The sequence below is a fragment of the Micromonas pusilla genome (assembly GCF_000151265.4).
Source record: "Micromonas pusilla CCMP1545 genomic scaffold MICPUCscaffold_7, whole genome shotgun sequence".
Lineage (NCBI taxonomy): Eukaryota > Viridiplantae > Chlorophyta > Mamiellophyceae > Mamiellales > Mamiellaceae > Micromonas > Micromonas pusilla.
In genome coordinates this window covers 485993-506361 of record NW_003315888.1, presented here as the reverse complement: position 1 = coordinate 506361, position 20369 = coordinate 485993, and the positions used below count along the sequence as shown (strand labels likewise).

The following is a 20369-nucleotide window of genomic DNA, read 5'->3' as shown; positions in this document are numbered from 1 at the left end:
GCCGCGCGTCTCCTCGCGAGTGGGCGCGCCGTTCGACTCCACGCGCCGTGGGTCTCGCGCGCGCGATGAGATACTCCGGCGCGGTCGCGAGCGCGGCGACCGGATCACGCCGCCGCGCGCTGTCGTCGTGTGCGCCGGAAGCGATTAATCAATCTCTCGGAGAGGCCGATGACCTCGAAATGCGCGTCGGGGAAAAAAACATAACGCGCGAAGAACCACCGGAGGCGGTCAGCGCACGGCGCGCGGACTCGCCGCGGCCATGCCCCCGCGTCGCGGCGCGCTGACGCTGCTCCGCAGCGCCGCGCGCGCCGTCGTCGCGCCCCCGCGTCGTTTCCACCTCGCGTCGTCGTCGTCGTCGCTCGCCGCGGGACGAGCGGGAAACGACGTCGTCGCGAACGCGACGGCCGCGTCGCCGCCGATGCCGACGCCGATGGACGACGTCCGCCGCGAGAAGCACGCGCGCGTGTCCATCCCGCGCGCGCTCCCGCCGCTCTCCGCGCGCCCGTTCGCGGAGACGATATCGCCGTGCGCCCCGGGCGACGCCGCCGCGGTGCTCAGGCAGTCGAAGAAGCGTCGAGGGTACCCGATCGCGTGCGCGGCGCGGTGCCGACACGGACGCTACCGCGCGTTCCTCCACGCCCCGATGCACGTCCCGGCGGCGACGGCGGACGGATCGATAGACGGCGTCGGCGTCGGCGGCGACGGCGACGGCGACGCCGCGGCGACCAAAGCGCCGTCGCGAGCGGAGCTGAGCAAGATGACGCGGCGGCAGCGCGCGCGCGCGTTGGCGGCGTCGCCGACGCGCGGCGCCGTCGCGGAACACGCGACGTCGTGGCTCTGTTGCCCTCTGCTCGCGATGCACGTCGACGCGCTGGAAGCGCGCGGCGGGATCGACGCGATGGCGAAGGTGGTCGCGAACGTCCCAGCGCTGTCGCGCGCGTTGGAATACGCGCACTCGGGCGCGGTAGCGACGCGGCGGTGGCTGCTGCCGCGCGCGTGGGAGAAGAGAATTAAAATGGAAAACCACGCGGGCGGCGCGTTCGAGCGTCACGCGCGCGTCTTGTTCGACACCGGCCTCGTCGGCGTGAGCGTGGACGCGGACCGCCGCGGATGGTCGGGGAACAGAGTGAAGTGCCTGCACGCGCACGTCGGCGACGCGCTCGTGCGCGGGGAGAGCGAGAACGTCGTCGGCGCGTTGACGTTGGCGCGGCTGCGAGAGTCGGGGGTGGACGTCGACGGCGACGACGCGTGCTTCGAGACGTGCGATCGCGGCGGCGAGCGGCGACCGCGCGGGCCCCTCCCCCGCGCGAAGACGACGACGACGACGGCGACGCGGGAGGCGGAGACGCGCGGAGACGGCCTCGTCGACGCGCGATAGAATATAACTTAGTCCCACTACTACGACGTAGACGCGCTCCGATCGATCGAACGCCGCCGCCGCCGCCGCCGCCGTCGGTCGGGTCGGTCCGGTCAGCGAAGGAACAGGTGCCCGAGCGCCTTCTTCACCGACGTCCGCCCTTTGCGCTGCGACAGCAACCCGACGACGAGGTCCCAACCTTTCCCTCCGTCCGCGTCTAATATCGCGAAATCCTCTTGCCGCTTCTCCGACAGCGTGTCCCTCCACCGCTCCGCGTCGTAGTTGTACACGTTCAGATCCCGCTTCACGCCGTTCATCGCCTTCCCTTTCCGCAGCGACGGACACGCGCACTGAAGGATGACCATCCCGCACGAGAACGCGTCGAACAGGTCCGGCTTCCCGGACGCCCACCCCGCTGCCGCGCCGAAGATGTTCCCCACGCCCTTCACGTCCAGATACTTCTCCGGCGGGCCGTACGTCGGATCGAACACGGTCTCGTCCTTGTCGTAATTCGTCCCCACGCGCAAATCCGCGGCGCCGCCGAGGTCGATGAGCTTGATCTTCCCGCCCCTCGCGAACAAGATGTTGTTCGGCTTGACGTCCCTGTGGATCACGCCCGCGCCGTGGACCGCGTCGACGGCTTGCAGCAGCTGCTTGGAGAACAGCTTGACAGCCTTGGTCTCGTCGCCGACGTTCATCGCGGCGGCGAGCCCGCCGCCGCCGCCGCCGCCGCCGCCGCCGCCGAAGAGCCCGCCGAACACGCCGCCGCCGCCGCCGCCGCCGTTGAGGACCGTCTCCAACGTGTCGCGGCCTTCGTCCTTCCACACCAAGAACGCGTTCGCGCCCGCGACGCCGACGAACGGCGCGACGCCCTTGCAGTTCTTGAGACGTCGGTTCAACGTCGCCTCGGTCTGGAAGAATCGCGAGCCGTCCGCGGTGAGCTTCCGCTCCTTCAAGACGACCGCCGTCCCCTTGTACGTCCCGTCGAAGACGTCCCCGAACGACCCCGTGCCGATCTTCTTCCCGCGAGAGATGTCCTTCAGCGGGATCTCCACCTTGATCGCGGGGCCGTCCGTGTCCGCTTGCTCGTAGTCGTCGCTCGCGAAGACGCGGCGTTCGCGGCGTCGGCACGCGACGCGAGCGGACGACGACGACGCGAAAGCGCGCGGGCGCGAGGGCGCGACGCGCGCGCCGTGCGCGCGGCGCGACGAGAGCGTCGCCGTCGCGGACGTCGTCGTCATCATCGTCGTCGTCATCGCGGCGTGCATCGCCGCGGGGTTCCCTGACGCGCTGAAGACGTCGCGGCGTGCGTCGCGGAGTGATGACGCCGGCGATGAGAGCGCGTCTTCGGATAACGCGCGCGCTCCGAAACACCTGTCGTCGTCCCTGCCGCCGACCGGCGCGGCGGCGACCGCGACCGCGATGCGTCCTCCCCGCGCGCGCACTCTCACGCGCACGATGGCGTCCCTCACGATCGCGAGCATCCGCCCGGTGCGTCCCCGACCGCTCTCGCGCGCCGTCCCTCCCTCTCGCGCCTCGGCGCCTCGGTCGGGCGCGAGGGCGCGCGTCGTCGTCGACGTCGCGTCGATCGCTCACGCCGCGATCGTCCTCCTCGCTCCTCCTCCTCCGCCTCCGATCTTGCGATGTACACAGGCGGTCGTCGCGGCCGACGCGCTCGGGTCCAAGCCCCGCGCGGCGGCGGCGCGCGCCCTCCGCGCGCGATCCCCCACCGCGACGTGGTCGTCGTCGCGCCGCCGCCGCGCGATGAACACGACGACGCGCGCCGCGGTCGACGTGTCCGTCGCGTACGCGGTCGCGCAGCAGGACCTCTTCTTCGCCGCGTGCGTCGCGGGCGAGACGCTGTACCAGCAGGGCAACATGCCGAGCGACTTCAAGGGGCGGCCGACGTTCCAGTCGATCGCGCTGCCGTGCGGTCTGCTCGTCGGCGCGTTCCTCGCGATTCAGACGGACAACGCGGTGGTCTCGCCGGGGGGGTTAGTGCTCGGCGCGGGCGCGTGTTTGCTCGCGGGGAAAGGGTTCTTAGGCGCGTTCTATACACTGGTCCCCATGCGACCGCGTTCGCGTGGTGAACGCCGATCCTTAAGGACTTTTCCCGTCGTCTCTCCACGCCCAACCCTCGCTTTCAATCCCCGCCCTCGATGCCTTTCAACTTCTACTGACGCCTTTCAACTCCACCCCGATATTCGCTCGTATGGAACGACCCTCAGATCGCTTCGACGCGATGGAGGACGACGGGATGGACTGGCCGGGGCCGCGCGTGTACCCGGGGACGGGGATTCTGTTCGCGCTGTTCGCGCTGCTCGCGAACGTGGAGGCGCTGCCGCGGATCCTCAGCGGGTACTGAGCGGCGTGGATCGCGCGCGTGCGCGTACGTGTAGAGAGAGAGCGGGTCGGCGTCGGCGCGACGGCGCGTCGTGACGAGACGTCGAAGAGGATTTTTTTTGGCGGGCGCCAAACGCCGCGAGACGTGTCATTGTCGTGAGGACGAGACGGCTTCTCTCTCGTACATTCGTCACATCGCTCGCTCGCCGCTTCCTTCCTCCCCTCCTTCCTTCCTTCCTTCACGCGACGTCACGTGACGCACACACATAAACGGTTACCACACGCCGCGCGCTCACTTCGACTTCTCCATCGCCGACATCGTCTTCTTCGTCCCCGCGAAGTCGATGTACTTCCCGTTGCAGTACGCGTCCGTGTTGTACCACTTGTGTCCAAACTTCGTCCCGTGCTCCATCGGCTCGCCGTTGTTCTTGAACTTCCGCAGGTTCGAGACCTCGCCCTCGACGACGCCGAGGTTGATCGCCATCTGGACCGGGTTCAGCGTGCCGCAGATGATCGGAAGGAGCAGCGCGGAGATGGCGCCGACGCCGAGGCCGATGCCGAGCGAGAACCCGCCGAGGAGGCCGGAGTACTCCGCGCTGAAGAGGTCGCCCGCGTGCGCGGGGGACGCGAGGGCGAGGGCGGTCGCCGCGGAGAGCGCGGCGAGGTTGACCGCGCGGGACTCGGACGCGACGGCGACGGAGGAAGACTCCTGGAGAATGGAGAGAAGGGTTTAGGGAGAGGGAGGAGGGGCGACGGATGATGATGATGAGAATCGCAAGTCGCGCCGGAGGGTTTATCTCCGAGACGACTGGACGGATTTTTTCTGTTCCCTCCTTCGTCGCGAGAGACGGACGGCGACGACGCGACGATCGACGCCGCGACGGGGGGACGCGCGACGCGTCTTCGGGGACGACTCGACGCGCACCTGCTTCTGCGCGGCGACCGCGACGGGGGCCTGCGAAGAGGAGAGAACGATGGGACGCGCGCGGTCAGCGACGGCGCGTCGGGGAGGGACCGCGTGGCGTCCGCGATCGACGGAGGCGTCGATCCTCTCTTCTTATCGACGTCGCCTCTCGTCGTCGATCGCGGTCGCGGGAGAAAAACGGAGGACGCGCGCGGGCGGCGCGGCGGGACGCACCGCGCGGGCGGCGGGCTTCGCGACGGAGCCCTCGCGCGCGAGACGCGCGCGGGGGGCGACGGTGAGGGTCGGGAGGGCGACGATGGCGTTCATGGCGCGTCGAGGTGGCGCGGGGATCGATCCGATCAATGGCGCGCCGCGAGGACAGCGTGGACGGGATAGGGCGTCGAGAGATGGTACGGAATCGAGCGACGCACCGAGTCGTCGTGACTGAAATGCACATACGATCGAGTACGACGATTTACGTACTACGCGGTCGGTCGAAATTTATATCGACGAAAAGGCCCGCCCGCCGCCGATAGACAGACGCGCCTACTACGCCGCAGCCGCCTCTTCCCTCTCCTTCGCGTCGTGCGCCACGAGCAACTCTATGAGCCGCGGGTACGAACCGACGCACCCTTTCAAAATCTCCACGGTCCTGCCCAGCGGCCCCACTCTCTCGCGCGCGCCGACCGCGCCGTCCGCGCCTTTGCCTCTCGAGACGAAGGCGTCCGCCGCCGCCGCCGCCGGCGGCGACGCCGCCGACCCCGGCGACGACGACGCGGACCCCGGGTCCGCCATGGACACGTCCGCGGACGACGCGCCACCGTCGCTCTCGTCGTCTCCTGAACGCTCGGCGGCGATGCGTTTCACGACGCGTTCCCGATGCGCGGGCGTCGTCGTCGTCGTCGTCGCGGCGGCCGTCTCCGCTCGCGTCGCCGCTTCCTCCGCCCTCGTCACCAACGCGGAGACGATGTGCTCGAGCGACGCCGCAGCCTTCGACAGCGTCTCCTCGTGCTTCGCGACGCCGGCGTCGAACGCGGCGGAGACGGTGTCCGCGGCCGCGGCCGCGGCGTCGGCGTCCACCACCGCGACCGCCGCCGACGTCGCCGCCGCCGCCGCCGCCGCGCGCGCGAGTTCCTCCTCGTGCCTCGCGCGCGCGGCGGCCAGCTCCTCCCTGAGCGCGTCGCACTCCGCCCTCAAACCGCCCTTCTCCTCCGCCGTCGGCGTCGTTCGCTCCGCGACCGCGGCCGCGAGCGACGCCGCCGCCGCCGCCGCCTCCAAACTCTTCTCCCTCTCCGCCTCGGCGTCGACGAGCCGCCTCCGCGCGTCGAGCAACTCAGCGTCCGCGCGCGCCTTCGCGTCCCGCAACGCCGCGACCGTCGCCTCCGCGGCGGCTCTCGCGTCCTTCTCGAGCCGCATCGCGCCCTCCGCCGCCTCCGCGGCGGCTCTCGCGGCGTCCACCTCGCGCCGCAGCGCCGCCGCCTCCCGCGCCGCCGCGTCCGCCGCGATCCGCGCAGCGTCCGCGTCAGCCGACGCCTTCGCGTCAGCGTCCGCCGACGCCTTCACGTCCGCGTCCGCCGACGCCTTCGCGTCCTCCACCTCCGCTTCGAGGTCTCTGAGCCGACCGACTTCGCTCTCGAGCGTCGACAGACGTCGCGCCATCGCCGCCGCCGCGCGCGCGTTGCGGCGCTGGCACGCGGTCGCGGTCGTGACGTCCGTCCGCGCCGCGAGGACGAGCCCTCGCCGCGCGTCGTCGGGGCGCTCGAGCGCCGGCGCCGGCGCCGTCGCGATCGCCGCGCGCGCGCCGCCGCCGGTCGCCTCCTCGAGCGCGGCGTAATCCGCGAACGCGCTGCGCGACACGACCTCCTCCTCCTCGTCCTTCACGTCCGACGCGTCGACGTCCGAGCGGTCGAACGAGGACGACGCGGAGCCGGAGCCGCCGTCCCCACGACTGAATCGCATCGCGTCTCCTAATAACCCGCGCCGCGCTCTTCTCGCGCCCGCGCTCTTCTCCTCGCTCGCGCTCCTCGCGCTCAGCGCGCTCGTGTCCAAGAACACGCTCGCGTCCTCCGCAGCCTTCGTCGCCGCGGCGGCGATGTCGCGAGCTTTCGGCGACGACACCGCCGCCGCCGCCGCCGCCACGCCGATGTCGTTCGAGTCCCGCGGCGACGACGACGCGACGTCGTCGTCGTCCTCCTCCTCCTCCTCGAGCGTCTCCTCGATGGACGACAGCGATGAGTTCAACGCGCGCGGCGACCGCGACGGCGACCGCCCGCGCGACCGCCCGCGCGACGACTTCTTCGCCTTCGCGCCATTCAAGTTGAGAGGCGCGAGCTTCGCCGGACGCGTCGCCGCTGCGGCGTCGGCGACCGCGGCGTCGACGTCCGGTGACGGCGACGCCGACCGGCTCCGGCTCTTCGGGAGCATCCCGAGCCTCCCCCCGCGCTTCGCCGCGCCGACGTCGTCGCCCATCAGCGCGTTCGCGAGCGCGTTCGCGTCCACCGGTCCAAGCGGCTTCGGCTTTCGCTCTCGCGCGGCGGCGGCGGCGGCGTCCGCGCGCCGCGTCGCCGACTCCGCGACGACGCCGCCGACGCGCCGCGGCGACGGCGACGGCGACCGACCCCGCGACGGCGGCGCCGGCGACGCGCACTTCAGGCTCGTGACGCTGCTGCGCGCGCTGCAGGTGCCGGACCCGCCGGCGCTGCGGCGGCGAGCGGAGACGTCGACGTCCGCGCTCGTATCCGTAGACGTCGTGCACTCGCTCGCGTCCTTCCGCGTCGCCGTCGTCGCGCTCGCGCGCGCCTCCTCCACCTTGGCTCTGAACGCCTCGTCCATCGGGTGGTCCCACGAGCTCGCGCCGGTGTCGAAGTTGAAGTAATACACCTGCCCGTCCCCCGTGCGGCACGGCTTCCAGCCCTCCGGCAGCGGCGCCGCGAGGCCTTCGCGCGCGATCCAGAGCATCGTCGCGTCCTCCTTCGCGGCGATGCCGAGCCATCGCGCGTACTCGATGACCTCCTCTTCCGCGGGCTCGTAGTCCGATCCGGCTTCTTCTAAGATTTCCTGGTTATCCGACGCGTACGCGTCCGAGAGCCTCGACGTCTCCGCGGCGTCCTCCGACTGTTTTCGCATCCCGCCGCCGGGGACGGACGCCGCGTTCGCGCGCGCGGAGCTCTCCGCGTTCTCCTCGCCGTCCACGCTCCTCGCGACGCTCCGCGACCGATACGTCATGTCAGAAGTGTTCGTCGCGTCGGAGGTGTAGAACGAGCTGCTCTCCTCGGACGTCCCCGTCGTCGGCACGACGGACATCCTCCTCGCGTCCGCTCGTCGTCCGACGCGCGATGATGATGTTGCTTCCCGTCGTGGCTTTTTCCGATGAATACGACGCGTCGACGACGAGCGCGCGTCCTCCCGCTCGGGACGTCCTCTCGCCGCGCCGGCGTCGCCGCGCGCGTATCGCGCGTCCTATCCGACTCCGCGTGCGATGCGCCCTTCGCGTCGCCGCCGTCCGCGCGCGGAGAACAGTGCCCGCCGAAGGCGCGAGCTGTCGCGAGATTTCTCGAACTGTTCAACGGCTCGGAAATAGACAAGGTGCGCTCAGACTATCAAACTAAAAAACCATAGAGTACGAGTACGAAAAATGTCGTATGGAATCTTAGTCTTCCAAGCTGCTCGCACCGCCCGCCGTCCCGAGCCGTCCGATGTCGACGACGGGGCGGAGACGCGAGCGCGCGGCGGCGGCGCGCGCATCGCACGCGCCTCGCGTCGCGCCGCGCGATGGAGTTCGTGGACGAGGGCATCCATCGGAACAACCCCGACGCGCTGCGCGCGGCGGCGCTCATCGCGAACGGCCTCGGCGCGCGCGCTCGATGGGTCTCGCATCAGGGCGTCGACTACGGCACGTTCCGACGCGCGATACTCCTCCGCGCGAAGGAGAAGGGCGCGACGACGACGGACGCGGCGGCGACGAGCGGCGAGGCGGCGAGCGGCCGCGCGGTCCCGGGGAGCCCGTCGCTGCCGACGTCGTCGCGCGCGTCGTCCGTGGACGGCGATTGGAACGACGACGGCGGCGGCGGCGGGGGCGACGAGGAGACGCGAGATAGGAAGCGCGCGGGCGCGCGAAGGACGACGACGACGACGTCGACGCGTCGCGCGTCCGCGCTGAGATCCGCGGGCCCGGTGAGGCACACGCACGCGTCCGGCGTATCACGCGTGCGATGGTCCAAGATGGGCCCGCGCGTCCTCGCGGTCGGGAGAGAGTGCGGCGTCGTCGAGCTCGTCGCGTTCGAGCGCGGGAGGGCGAATGCGAGCGCGCCGTCGTCGTCGTCGTCGTCGTCGTCGTCGTCGTCCGCGTCGTTCGAACGCGTCGCGTCCCTCGACGGGCACACCGCCGCGGTCACGGATATCGACTGGACGCTCGACGGCGGCGCGCTCGCGACGTCCTCCCTGGACGGCGCCGTGCGCCTGTGGTCCAGACCGCGCCCGGGAGCCGCCGTCGCCGCCGACGCCGCCGCCGCCGACGACGACGACGCGTCCGGCGGCTGGCGGTGCGCGCGCGCGATACCGTGCGGCGCCGCCGTCCACGCCGTCCGGTTCCACCCGATCAACGCGAACCTCCTCGTCGTCGGGTTAGAGACCGCGGCGGTGTGGCTGTTGAACGCGAGCACGGGGCACAGGGCCGCGTGCGCGACGAGCCGCTCGTACATGCGCTCGCCGGTGGGGTGTCTGGCGTGGTGCGTCCCATACACTGGTCCCCATACGCCCGCGTTGGCGTGGTGAATGCCATTCCTTAAGGACTTTTCCCGGCGCATCTCTCCGCCCACCCCTCGCTTTCAATCCTCAACCGCGATGCCTTTCAACTTCGACTGATGCCTTTGAACTCCACCCCGACATCGCTTCATAGGAACGCGTCGGGGAGCGTCGTCTACGCCGGCGACGGCGACGGGAAGGTGCACGTCATCGCGTGCGCGCAGAGGAAGTCGAAGGGCCCAGGGACGGAGAAGACGCTGGAGGAGACGTCGACGACGGCGGCGGTGGCGGCGGCGCCGGGGACGTCCAAGCCGCCGCTGCCGTCGACGCCGAGACGAAGAGAGGGGGGCGCGCGGGTGATCCACCACCTCGCGCTCGTGCACCGCGCGAAACCCCCGGTAGCGGTGTCGTCGCTCTCCGGCGCGCGCGCGTCGAGAGCGCCGCCGCTGAAACTCCCCGGCGGCGGCGGCGTCATATCGTTGACGCATCTGCCGCACTGGACCGGCGTGTGCGGCGGCCCCGGTCTCGTCGCCGTGTTTAAATCCGGTCTCGTGCGCGTGTACGGAGCCCCGGCGACTATCTATACTAATAAATCGCCCACGCTCACGCCGCTCGTGACGTCGCAGCTGCCGTTCTGGCCGGGGGTCTCCGGCGCCGCGGCGCTCGACGTGAGCGTGGACTTGGACTCGGAGGACTTCTTGACGTCGCCGCCGAGGGCGGTCGCGAGCGTCGGCGGCGGCGGCGGCGCCGCGACGTACGCGATGCCGTCGCGAGACGGCGCGCCGGCGATGGTTCGACAGGGTCTTGCCCCGCTCGCGCCGCGGGGGCACAAGGGCGCGTTCAACGCACACGCGGTCGCCGCGGACTGGTCGTCGGACGGCGCGGTGGTCGCGTTGGGGTACGGGGCCGTGGGCGAGGGCGGCGTCGCCGCGTGGTTTAAAGACGACGGCGGCGGCGGGGCGTGAGCGAAGACGCGACGTCGACGACATCCCATCCCTTCGTACGTAGCCGAGGGGAGGGCGTCGTTAGTTACTGTTAGTGACCGTACACGTACTGTAGTTGTTTGACGTACTCCGGTTCCAATAAATCCCCTCCTACCATCTCCTCCTATCGTGCCCTCGTTCCTACTTCCGAATCTCCTCCTTCCTATGCTTCCTACTTGGACCTCCTCTGCCTCTCCTCTCTTCCTCCTCCTTCCCGTCCGTCGGCGCCTCCTCCTCGAGACGCCCCCCCCCCGCCGCCTTCTTCCTCTCTCTCCTCTTCTCTCCTCTCTTCTCCTCTCCTCTCTCCTCCTCCTCCTCCTCCTCCGATCCCACTGGAACTCCCTCGCTCAGTTCCGCTGGTTCGTGCTCGCGAAGTTGCCGAGCTTCCTCTGCACCGCGGGCTGCAGCGCGTTCATCAGCTGCCCCCACTGCTCCGCCCCGAGCAGCTGCTCGTACCCTCGCAACACGCTCATCAAATTCGCGTGAAGCTCCGCGCTTCTCACGTACTGCCAGCTCGCGATGGCGTTCATCATGTCCACCAAACCCGGCCCGACGCCGCCCTGCGCGTTGACCTGGACGAGCTTCACGAGCCCGGCGAACGCGTGCTCCTTCTCGACGCCGTCGCGGAGTCGTCGCAGCGCGCCGCACCACGGAGACAGCAGCTCTCCGAACCCGGCGGAGAGCTGCTCGGGGCACCTCATCGCGAACCTTCCCAACGCGATGGCCGCGTTCTCGCCGAGGCTCCTCTGAATCATTTGCATCTGCAGCACGCCGACGAACGACGCGCCCAACGTCTGCGCGTACGGCGCGACAACCTCCGCGGGGAACGCGGCGGCGATCTCCCCCGCGGACCAGCACGCGTTGTTGCACGTGGACATGTTGTACGCCATCACCATGTTGGGCTTCAAGTTGGCCGCCGCGCACTCCATGATTTGCGGCAGCGACGGGATGATGTGCGCGCCCGCGCCGCTCTTCGCGACGTCGCCCACGAGCGCGAACGCGCTGCGACGGACGCCCGGGGAGTGCGGGTCGGAAACGCACGCGACGATGACGTTGCGCAGCGCGTCCGCGTGCGCGGCGACGAGCGCCTCCGCGGCGTTCCCCAACCCGTCCGCGATCCCGGAGAGTAAATCCAGCGCGCAGATGACGTGGTCGGGGACGTACGAGAAGTCCGTGTTGTTCGCCCCCGCTCGAATCTCCGCCTCGCGAAGCGTGAGCTGCGTCTGCGCGAGGTGCAGCGCGCGCGCGAAGACGGGCGCGGCGAACTCCTGCGCGCCTAGACCCACCCCCGCGCACACGGCGGTGACGCACTCCAGGAGCTGGTACAAGTCCGGCTGCGCGTCGCCGCCGCTCTCCCACTTTTGCAGAAGCGGCGGCAGAAGCGCCTTCGCGACGTCCGGCGACCGGAGCGCGTCGCCGCCGCACTCCGCGAGCGTGGACACGGCGTCGAACGCGCATCGCATGTTTTTCCTCTGATACGCGTGCACCGCCTGCGCGAGCGCGGTGACGACCGGGCCGAGCCACGGCGCGATGTCCTCCCTCGCTTCGGACTCCAACGTCGCGAGCGCGCCGCACGCGGCGGCTTGCACGTGCTTGTTGTGGTCCACGACGCGGCGGAGGAGGCCGTTGATGATCTTGTCGAAGAACATTTTCCCCTGCTCCGCCGTCGCCGGCGGGGGGTCCCCCGGGCGAGCGGGGAACGCGAGCTGAACGACCCATCGAGAGAACCGCGACAGGGTCCAGCACGTCGTGCTTCGAACCATCGGTCGCGGGTCCTCCAGCGACGGCACCAAAAACTCGATGAGCTGAGGCAAGAAGGGCGTGAGACCGGTCGTGCAGCCTTCGCTGACGGCGCCGACGGCGAGCGTCGCCGACTCCCTCAGCCGCCAGTTCGGGTCGCGCATCCGCTGCTCCACGATCGGGAGGATCATCCCCAAGAGCTCGTCCCCGAACACGTTCGACATGACGTCCAGGCCGTTCGCGCTCGACTTGCGGAGGTTCCACTGGCTCGCCTCGTCGTCGTCGTCGGCGCCGTACTCGTCGTCGTCGTCGCCGCCGCCGCCGCCGCCGCCGCCGTTACCGCCGCCGCCATCCCCGAGCCCGCCGCCCTTGTCCTTCGTCCCTCTGAACGACGGCTTGATGTCCTTGTCGCTGTCCTCCCTCCCACGGTTGATCTCGTCGTCCTCCGCCTGCAACACCTCCTCGTCGTCCTCCGCGTACGCCATGTTCGTGAGAAGCATCGGAATGAGCTTCGGCGTGAACTCTCGTAGCGTTTCCACCGTGTCCCGCTCCAAGTCCGCCTCGCAGAACGCGGCCCAAAACTCGCACGACTCGAGCGCGACGTCCTCGTCGCCGTCGTTCGTGCGATCGATCATGTACGTGATCACCTCGCGCATGTTCGGCGTCAGCTTCTCCGGCGCGCGGTAGAGCAATCCGACGATTCCGGAGCACACGTGTTTCCTCACGCCGTTGTCCTGATCGAGCGCGAGCTGAAACAAACCCTGGAGGTACGTGTCCATGAGTTTCGCGTGCGACTCCGGCCAGCACGGCACCATGAGGTTGATCGCCCCCAGCGCTCTTCGTCGGATCGTCGCGCTGTCGGGGTTCGCCATGAGCGTCAGCAGACGCGGGATGAGCAACCCCGCGGGCGACCCCTCCTGCAACCCCGGCACGTCCACGTCCAGCCGCCCGTTCAGCTCCTCGCACGTCTTGTATATCGCGTCCAGCGCGCCGTCGACGTGGTTCGCGTCGCCGCTCTCGACGCATCGCGCGAGCGCGGGGTACAGGTCCGGCCACCCGGCGGGGCCCGCGGCTCTGGCCGCCATGGAGACGCACGTGCCCGCGGTTTGGCGGATTAGTTTTGACGCGTGCCCGAGCGCGGGGAGAAGCGCGCGCTGGATGAACGCGCGGTACTCCGCAGCCGTGGTCTCCCACCCCGTCTTGAGGTTGTTCTTCAGGAGGAGGCCCGCGGTCTGTCGAATCTCTTCCTGGACGCCGTCGCCGTCGCACAGGATGGCGGCGAGGTAGTTGTTGAAGTCGGGGATCCGCGCGCACTGCTGCAGGCGTTGGTACATCTGCGGGGTGTTTGTAGAGGGCGGGGGACGGCGGTGAGGACGGCGCGCGCGGGCGCGGGCGAGGACGCGGGCCGCGGGCGGGGTGGGACGTCGTCGCGTCGTTCGTTCGTTCGATCGATCGGGAGGAGGAGGAGGAATGTAGGGTTCCGGAAAGATGAATGAATCGCCCGGCGCGATCGATCGATCGATCGATCGGCGCGCGCGCGGAGACGAGACGACGCGACGCGGACGCGCACCTGCTGCTGGTTCGCCCCCGGGGCGCGATACTCCGTCAGAAGCTGCAGGATCTGGTCCACGCCCTCTTTCTGCGGCGCCCACATCGCGGGCGGCGGCGGCGGAGCGGCCATGCCGACGACGTTTCGCGCCTCTGCCGCCCGCCTGCCGCCGGCGCGATCGGACGCCGACGGGGCGCGCGGGGATTCGCGCGACCGACGCGACGCCGCGGTCGCCGACGGGCGAGGCGGTGCGCGCGCCGCGGACGCGTTCCGTGGACGCGGTGGGAGGGCCGCGACGTGCGAGGACGGGCGTGTGCGCGTCTCGCTGTGCGGGATCTCGCGTCGCGCGCGCGGCGTCGACCTCGGAGACGCGCACAGCTTGCGCCGGTCGCGGTCGGCGTCGCAGCGACACTGACCGGAGACGAGCACACCGACCGCGCGACAGCGAAGAGTTCGAAACGCGCTCACACTCCTCGGACGCCCCCACGTCGCGTAGCGAGCGATGTCCGCGACGGATCCGACCCCCCCAGCGGCGAAGCGCGCGCGCCGCGCCGCCGCGCCGCCGTCGCCGCCGTCGCCGTCGCCGTCGCCGCCGGCGCCGTCGCCGTTCGAGCGCTTCGCCGCGGTCGCGCGCGACGGCGCGAAGTTCGAACTGCTCAAGAGGCTCGACCCGCTCTCGCGCGGTATGCTCGCGCGGACGTGCCGCGCGTGGCGCGACGACGTCGAGTTCTTCGGGCTCGCGAGCGCGGGCGTCGCCGGCTCGAGGAAGCTGCGCGCGCGCGCGTTCGTAAACACCGTCGAGCGGGTTCGGTGGGCGACGGCGAACGGGCTGACGCTCGACGCGAGGGTCGCCGCGCTCGCCGCGCGACGAGGGAAGCTCGACGTTCTGAAGTATCTTCAAACGGCGGGGTGCGCGTTGGACGCGCGCGCGGTCGCCGCCGCGGCTCGAGGCGGGCATCTCGATGTCATCGAGTGGGCGATCGAGCGCGGGTGCGCGACGGACGCGCGCGCGTGCGCGCAGGCCGCGCGCGGGGGACACCTCGACCTCCTGAAGACGCTGCGAGCGAAGACAAACTTTCCGTGGGACGCCTCGACGCCCTCGGCCGCGGCGAGGGGCGGGCGCCTGGACGTCGTGAGGTGGTTGGACGAGCAGAAGTGCCCGCGCGATGAGAAGGCTGTGTGCGCGATGGCCGCGCGCAGCGGTAACGTGGAGCTCGTGAAGTGGGTGATATCGCGCTACGAGTGGGACGTATGGACTCCAGGGCTCGCCGCGAGAGGCGGGCACGTCGAGATTTTGAGGCTCGTGTGGGCCACGAAACCTGACTGTTTTAACGACGTCGTGAGCATGTGCGCCGCAAAGGGAGGACACTGGCGCGTAATGGATTGGATATCTAATCACCGACGGCACGCAATTCAAATGTGGTCACATCGCGTCTTCGAGGGCTGGATCGCCCCCTACGCCGCGGAACACGGAAGGGCGTTTTTTGACAAAACAGTCGAATCGTGCGGCGGTCCGGTAAATCTCGTTTACCTCAACGGATTGAAGTGTGCCATATCCGCTGTCGCCACCGGGAACGTTGACTTGCTGCTGCGAATCAATGAACTAGCTCACAGGAAGAATCCCGTGTCGCTATACTACGACATCGCAACTGGCGCTGAGAGGAGAAATATAACGATGGAGGACCTCAATCCTTTGAGAAAGCAGCACCCTTGACGCGCACGCCTCGCGAACGACACGACGACTGAGAAGCAGCAGAAGACGAACGAGACGCGCGCCGCTGGACGAAACATACGCGCAGAAGACGTCACGTGATACGTTTAATACGTTCGATCGATCACGAAATCACCGCCGCCCGAACGACGGCGACGCGTACCCCGGCCCCGACGCGGTCCTCCCCCCCGCGCTCCCGCCCAGCGAACTCGCGCCCGCGCTCTGCCTCCGCCCCGCGCCCGGCAGCGACGGCATCCCGACGCCGCCGCCGCTCCCGCCGCCGCCGAACCCGCCGAGACTCCCGCCGCCGCCGCCGCCGCCGCCCACGGGCGACCCGCCCCACGCCACGGGCTCGGACGCGTGCGCGGACAGCGCGTCGATGCGCTGCTGCGTCGCGCGCGCCACGCTCTCCATCGCGCCGACGCGTTCGTTGAACAACACGAGCACGTTCTCAACCTTGACCATCGAACGTCGGGTGGAGTTGAAAGGCGTCAGTTGGAGTTGAAAGGCGTCGAGGTGTGTCGGGATTGAAAGCGAGGGACCCTGGGCGGAGAGATGCGCCGGGAAAAGTCCTTAAGGATCGGCGTTCACCGCGCCGACGCCGTCGTATGGGGACCAGTGTGAAGAAGAACGCGCCTTGACCATCTGCTCTTCTAACCTCCGCACGCGGTCCTCGTCGACCGAAACGCCCCCTTGACTTCCGTTACCACCACCGCCACTGATCGTCGGCGTCTGCTCGTGCCCCGCGCACTTGAGCTCGTGCGACCCGAGCTGGTACGAGCACACGGCGGCGGTGTCGAGGCAGAGTAAATCGCGCACGCGAGCGTTCGCTTCGCCGACGCGGTTGTACAGGCGACCGACGAGCGCGTCGCAGTTCTCGCATCGCGCGCGGGAGTACTCGCTGTCGCCGCCGTCGGTCTCGTCCTGGATCCTCTCCTGCGGCGATCACGGTGGTTGGGGCGGGGAGGGGGAGGGGGAGGGTCAGACGGAGGAAGGCGCCGGCCGCGGATGTTCGATTCGCGATCGATCGTGGGCACGGCACGGCACCCTCGAGGGAAGCCGATCGGGTTCGATCGAGGAGGAGGACGAAGTCCTTAAGGAACGGCGTTCACCACGCGAACGCGGTCGTATGGGGACCAGTCACGAGGGAAGCCGATCGGGTTCGATCGATCGATCGATCGTTCGATCGATCGTTCCGCGGCGCGACGACGCGAGGGTCTTCTCCTCCGCGAGGGTCTTCTCCTCCGCGCGTCGCGTTCCGCGACCGCGCGCACCTCGTCCACGACGACGCACGACGCGCCCTTCACCGCGAGGATGTTCTTCGCCGCGTCGCTGAGCACGAGCGCGGTGGAGTCACTCAGGATTTTGAGGCACTTCGCGCACTGGATGCAGATTCCCGCCATCTTCCGCGCGTCGTCCGCGCGTTCGCGCGCTCGCGCGTCGCCGCGCTCGCGTCCCGCGAAGCGGCGCCCTCGCGATCGACGCCGACGACGCGATCGCGTGACGGCGAGGCGATCGCTGCTTCGCGTCCGCGACGGTTCTGGTCTGCGCGTTGAGAGGTCTGCGCCGCGGTTCCCGCGCGAACGCCCGTTCGTCGCGTCGTCGTCAACCTCGACGCGCTGGAGTGGCGCCATCGCCATCGCCAGTCTCGTTTCCGCCGAGACGAGACAGATTCCGTCAGGTTTTCGCGTCGGCGCGCGTCCGCCACACCGCGGCGCGCCCTCCTCGCGGGCTCGTCGTCGGCATGGGGAAGCGCAACAGGAGCCGCGCGATGGTGCTCGCGAGGAAGCGACGCGGCGGCGCGCCCGCGAAGCCCGCCGCGGGCGCGAAGGACGGCGGCGACGCGGGGGCGATTCCGAACAAAATCACGTTCGACGACGACGACGACGACGACGACGACGACGACGACGGCGACGGCGACGTTCGCGAGGTCCCTCCCCCGCCGCCGCCGCGCGCCCCCGACGAGAAGATCGTCCTCCCGCGGACGTCCGCGCCGTGGTTCTCGCGCACGCTCTCCGCGCGCTCCACGACGCACTTCGAGGAGTACTACCGCCGTCAGAACATCCTCGCGGACGAGCGCGAGTGGAGCGCGTTTCTCGCGCACCTCCGCGCGCCCCTTCCCGTGACGTTCCGGATGTCCATCATGGCGTCGCACCGCGCGGGCGTGGAAGAGGCGCTGCGCGAGGGGAAGCGCCTCCTGACCCCGGGCGCGGAGAACCCGCGGCCGCGGACGGACGACGGCCGCGTCGTCCCGCCGCCGCGGCGATTGGACTGGTGCGACGGATGGCAGCTCGGGGTGGACAAGATGACGCTCAAATACTCGCGCGACGCGACGCTGCGAGAGACTCAACGGTGGCTCGTGAAGCACAACAGCACGGGGGTGCTGACGCGACAGGCCGTGGACTCCATGGTCCCGGCCGCGATCTTGGGGGTGGAGCCGCACCACGCCGTGCTGGATCTGTGCGCGTCGCCGGGGAGTAAGACGACGCAGTGCCTCGAGGCGTTGCACGCCGGCGGCGAAACCGGCGGCGGCGGCGCGCCCGCCGGGTGCGTCGCCGCGAACGACATCGACCCGCGGAGGTGTTATTTTTTAGTCAGGCGATGCGCGGCGCTGGGTGCGGCGACGCAGGCGCTGATGGTGACGAACCACCACGCGCAGTGGTTCCCGAACGGCAACGTCCCGCTGACGACGGTCGCCGGGGGGACGACGCCCGGGCGCGGGCGGGACGCGATTGCAAAGGCGATCGCGAAGGCGAAGGCGAACGGCGCCCCGGGCTCCGCGCCGCTCGCGCCGTTCGCGACGCGCGAAGACGGCGGTCGGTACCCGGAGGGCAGCTTCGATCGAATCATATGCGACGTCCCGTGCAGCGGCGACGGCACGCTGCGCAAGAACCCGCAGATCTGGAGCGAGTGGCGGCCGGAGTTCGCCATGGGGCTGCACGCGTTGCAGCTTCGCATCGCGCAACGCGGCGTCGCGTTGCTCAAAGTCGGCGGGTACATGGTCTACAGCACGTGCTCGTTCAACCCCGTGGAGAACGAGGCCGTCGTCGCGGAGCTGCTGCGGCGCTGCGGCGACGCGATCGAGCTCGTGGACGCGAGCGACAGAGTGAAGGGCTTGCGGAGGCGGGAGGGGATGACGACGTGGAAGGTGATCACGACGGTGGACGACGAAATACTCGAGGTGCGTTCTATCTCACACTGGTCCCCGTACGACCGCGATGGCGTGGTGAACGCCGATCCTTAAGGACTTTTCCCGGCGTCTCTCTCCGCCCAGGGTCCCTCGCTTTCAATCACCGCCCTCGGCGCCTTTCAACTCCACCTGACGCCTTTCAACTCCACCCGGGAACGACCCTCAGCACGCGTCCTACGAGGACTGCCAACGCGACGCCTCCCTCGGCGTCGGTCTTCGGCGCGCGTTTCGACCGAGCATGTGGCCGCCGGTCGCGAGCGGCGTCACGCGGCTCGGCGTGCGCGTGAGAGGCCCGCCGCTGCGTCGGTGCGTGCGGCTGGTGCCGCAGGACGGAGACATGGGCGGGTTTTTCGCCGCGTTGATTCGAAAAGTCAAGCCGCTGCGGGGGCCGTCGCCGACGTCGGAAGGCGTCTCGACCGCGATGAAGGCACCAGGCGCGAGCGCGATCGTGCCCCGCGCGATGGCGATCGGTGGGCTCGTGGGCGGCGTCCCGCGGCCACCGCTGGAGCATCGGTACGTCCCCGCGCCGGAGGAGGTGCTGGACGCGTTGACGCGAGAGTGGGGCGGTGGCGGCGGCGGGGACGCGATGCGCGAAATGTGCGCGTGCCTCTTCACGCGGTCGACGAGCTGCAGGCGAGTGACGTACCTCTCGCCGGGGATTAAGAAGATGTGCGTGGACGCGATCGGCGCGGAGAGGCTGAAGTGCGTCTGGAGCGGCGTCAGGGTGTGGGAGAAGAGGGATGACGTCCGCGGCGGCGGCGGCGGCGGCGGCGGCGGCGGCGGCGGCGGCGCGTTCCCGTACCGCCTCACGAAGGAGGGCGCTGTCGTTCTCGCGCGGCACGCCGGCGACGCGCGGCGGCTGCTCATGCCCGCGAGGGACGTGAAGCAGCTCCTGAGAGATCTCGGCGCGGACGTCCCGCTGAAGGCGTTCACGCCCGCTGTCGCGAACGCCGCGCGCGCGATGACGCCGGGAAGCGTGTTGTGCGAGCTGAAGAAGGTCGGCGGCGGGTCGGACGACGCGTGCCCGCCGCTCGCCGTGGAGTTGACGCCGGAGGGGACGCTGCGGGTGGAGTGGCGGTATAGGAAGGGGTTAGAGGGCGCGCCGAAGGCGGCGGCGGCGGCGATACTGAGGAAGTTAGACGCGAACTCGCGCGACGGCGGGTACTGAGGCGTCGAAGTCTAGGGTCAGTAGAACATGAAAACGCAACAGAACCGCGTCGTCGTCAGGTCTGGTCGATTCGACCGAGAATGCGCGCGTTCGACTACGACGGCTCGTCCTCACTCTCAGCGACGCAGCGACCAACGCCGCGCACGCACACGCCCACCCTCGCTCGCTCGCGCGTCCGCGCGCCCACACGATGCCGCCGAAAGGATCTAAGAAGAGAGCGCCAGCCGCGGAGACGCCCGCGGAGGAGGGAGGCGGCGTCCTCTTCCGCGAGGGACGCGCTCTGAAGGTCGCCGTGACCGGGATACTCGCGGAGCCGCGCCCGATGAAGCGCGACCAGTTCAAAGCCGCGGTGGAAGCCGCGGGCGGCGTCTACTCCGCCGCGCTCAGCGGCAAGACCGACGTCCTCGTCTGCGGCGAACCGAAGACGGGCAAGAAGGAGGAGGACAAGGACTCGCAGAAGATACGCGACGCGGAGGCGAAGCGAGTCACCGTCGTGTCCTACCTCATGTTCGTGCGCGCGCTCGACGGCGTCGAGGAGCTCCCGGAGCTGACGCGGTCCGCCGCGGCGTGACGCGACGCGACGCGACGCGACGCGAAGGACGACGACCGACGCGAGCGAGCGGCGCGAACGCGATCCCTACAATACTCTAGACGCGCGCGTGTCGATGAATAAAGACCGAC

The 20369-nt window shown here is 69.9% G+C and overlaps 13 protein-coding genes across 13 annotated transcripts; 6 read left to right on the top strand and 7 right to left on the bottom strand.

The window, feature by feature from the left end:
- Positions 1-259: 259 nt before the first annotated feature.
- Positions 260-1378, top strand: MICPUCDRAFT_40558 (uncharacterized protein; the record flags this gene model as incomplete). The annotated part of the gene is made up of 1 exon (XM_003060014.1): positions 260-1378. The coding sequence occupies one exon, from the start codon at positions 260-262 to the stop codon at positions 1376-1378; it is 1119 nt and encodes a 372-aa protein (XP_003060060.1).
- Positions 1379-1470: 92 nt separating this feature from the next.
- MICPUCDRAFT_18508 (uncharacterized protein) lies at positions 1471-2055 on the bottom strand (the record flags this gene model as incomplete). Its single annotated transcript, XM_003059730.1, has 1 exon — positions 1471-2055. The coding sequence occupies one exon, from the start codon at positions 2053-2055 to the stop codon at positions 1471-1473; it is 585 nt and encodes a 194-aa protein (XP_003059776.1).
- Positions 2056-2779: 724 nt separating this feature from the next.
- On the top strand, positions 2780-3762 carry MICPUCDRAFT_65411 (uncharacterized protein; the record flags this gene model as incomplete). Its single annotated transcript, XM_003060013.1, has 2 exons — positions 2780-3401; positions 3586-3762. The coding sequence occupies 2 exons, from the start codon at positions 2780-2782 to the stop codon at positions 3720-3722; spliced, it is 759 nt and encodes a 252-aa protein (XP_003060059.1). The 3' UTR covers positions 3723-3762.
- A 96-nt stretch (positions 3763-3858) lies between these two features.
- On the bottom strand, positions 3859-4959 carry MICPUCDRAFT_47694 (uncharacterized protein; the record flags this gene model as incomplete). The annotated part of the gene is made up of 3 exons (XM_003059729.1): positions 3859-4409; positions 4626-4655; positions 4839-4959. Coding segments are annotated over 3 exons (621 nt in total), but the record flags the coding sequence as incomplete, so codon positions are not given.
- A 2420-nt stretch (positions 4960-7379) lies between these two features.
- On the bottom strand, positions 7380-7730 carry MICPUCDRAFT_18279 (uncharacterized protein; the record flags this gene model as incomplete). Its single annotated transcript, XM_003059728.1, has 1 exon — positions 7380-7730. A coding segment is annotated over one exon (351 nt), but the record flags the coding sequence as incomplete, so codon positions are not given.
- A 645-nt stretch (positions 7731-8375) lies between these two features.
- MICPUCDRAFT_40554 (uncharacterized protein) lies at positions 8376-9377 on the top strand (the record flags this gene model as incomplete). The annotated part of the gene is made up of 1 exon (XM_003060012.1): positions 8376-9377. One exon carries the CDS (start codon positions 8376-8378, stop codon positions 9375-9377), a length of 1002 nt encoding a protein of 333 aa, XP_003060058.1.
- A 53-nt stretch (positions 9378-9430) lies between these two features.
- Positions 9431-10407, bottom strand: MICPUCDRAFT_65408 (uncharacterized protein; the record flags this gene model as incomplete). The annotated part of the gene is made up of 1 exon (XM_003059727.1): positions 9431-10407. The coding sequence occupies exon 1, from the start codon at positions 10334-10336 to the stop codon at positions 9431-9433; it is 906 nt and encodes a 301-aa protein (XP_003059773.1). The 5' UTR covers positions 10337-10407.
- A 1-nt stretch (position 10408) lies between these two features.
- Positions 10409-13751, bottom strand: MICPUCDRAFT_47693 (uncharacterized protein; the record flags this gene model as incomplete). Its single annotated transcript, XM_003059726.1, has 2 exons — positions 10409-13404; positions 13641-13751. The coding sequence occupies 2 exons, from the start codon at positions 13749-13751 to the stop codon at positions 10678-10680; spliced, it is 2838 nt and encodes a 945-aa protein (XP_003059772.1). The 3' UTR covers positions 10409-10677.
- A 370-nt stretch (positions 13752-14121) lies between these two features.
- Positions 14122-15333, top strand: MICPUCDRAFT_59418 (uncharacterized protein; the record flags this gene model as incomplete). The annotated part of the gene is made up of 1 exon (XM_003060011.1): positions 14122-15333. One exon carries the CDS (start codon positions 14122-14124, stop codon positions 15331-15333), a length of 1212 nt encoding a protein of 403 aa, XP_003060057.1.
- A 129-nt stretch (positions 15334-15462) lies between these two features.
- Positions 15463-15795, bottom strand: MICPUCDRAFT_59417 (uncharacterized protein; the record flags this gene model as incomplete). The annotated part of the gene is made up of 1 exon (XM_003059725.1): positions 15463-15795. One exon carries the CDS (start codon positions 15793-15795, stop codon positions 15463-15465), a length of 333 nt encoding a protein of 110 aa, XP_003059771.1.
- A 108-nt stretch (positions 15796-15903) lies between these two features.
- MICPUCDRAFT_59416 (uncharacterized protein) lies at positions 15904-16733 on the bottom strand (the record flags this gene model as incomplete). Its single annotated transcript, XM_003059724.1, has 2 exons — positions 15904-16266; positions 16605-16733. 2 exons carry the CDS (start codon positions 16731-16733, stop codon positions 15904-15906), a joined length of 492 nt encoding a protein of 163 aa, XP_003059770.1.
- A 341-nt stretch (positions 16734-17074) lies between these two features.
- On the top strand, positions 17075-19688 carry MICPUCDRAFT_59415 (uncharacterized protein; the record flags this gene model as incomplete). Its single annotated transcript, XM_003060010.1, has 2 exons — positions 17075-18511; positions 18687-19688. 2 exons carry the CDS (start codon positions 17075-17077, stop codon positions 19686-19688), a joined length of 2439 nt encoding a protein of 812 aa, XP_003060056.1.
- Positions 19689-19878: 190 nt separating this feature from the next.
- On the top strand, positions 19879-20259 carry MICPUCDRAFT_59414 (uncharacterized protein; the record flags this gene model as incomplete). Its single annotated transcript, XM_003060009.1, has 1 exon — positions 19879-20259. One exon carries the CDS (start codon positions 19879-19881, stop codon positions 20257-20259), a length of 381 nt encoding a protein of 126 aa, XP_003060055.1.
- Between the last annotated feature and the right edge of the window lie 110 nt (positions 20260-20369).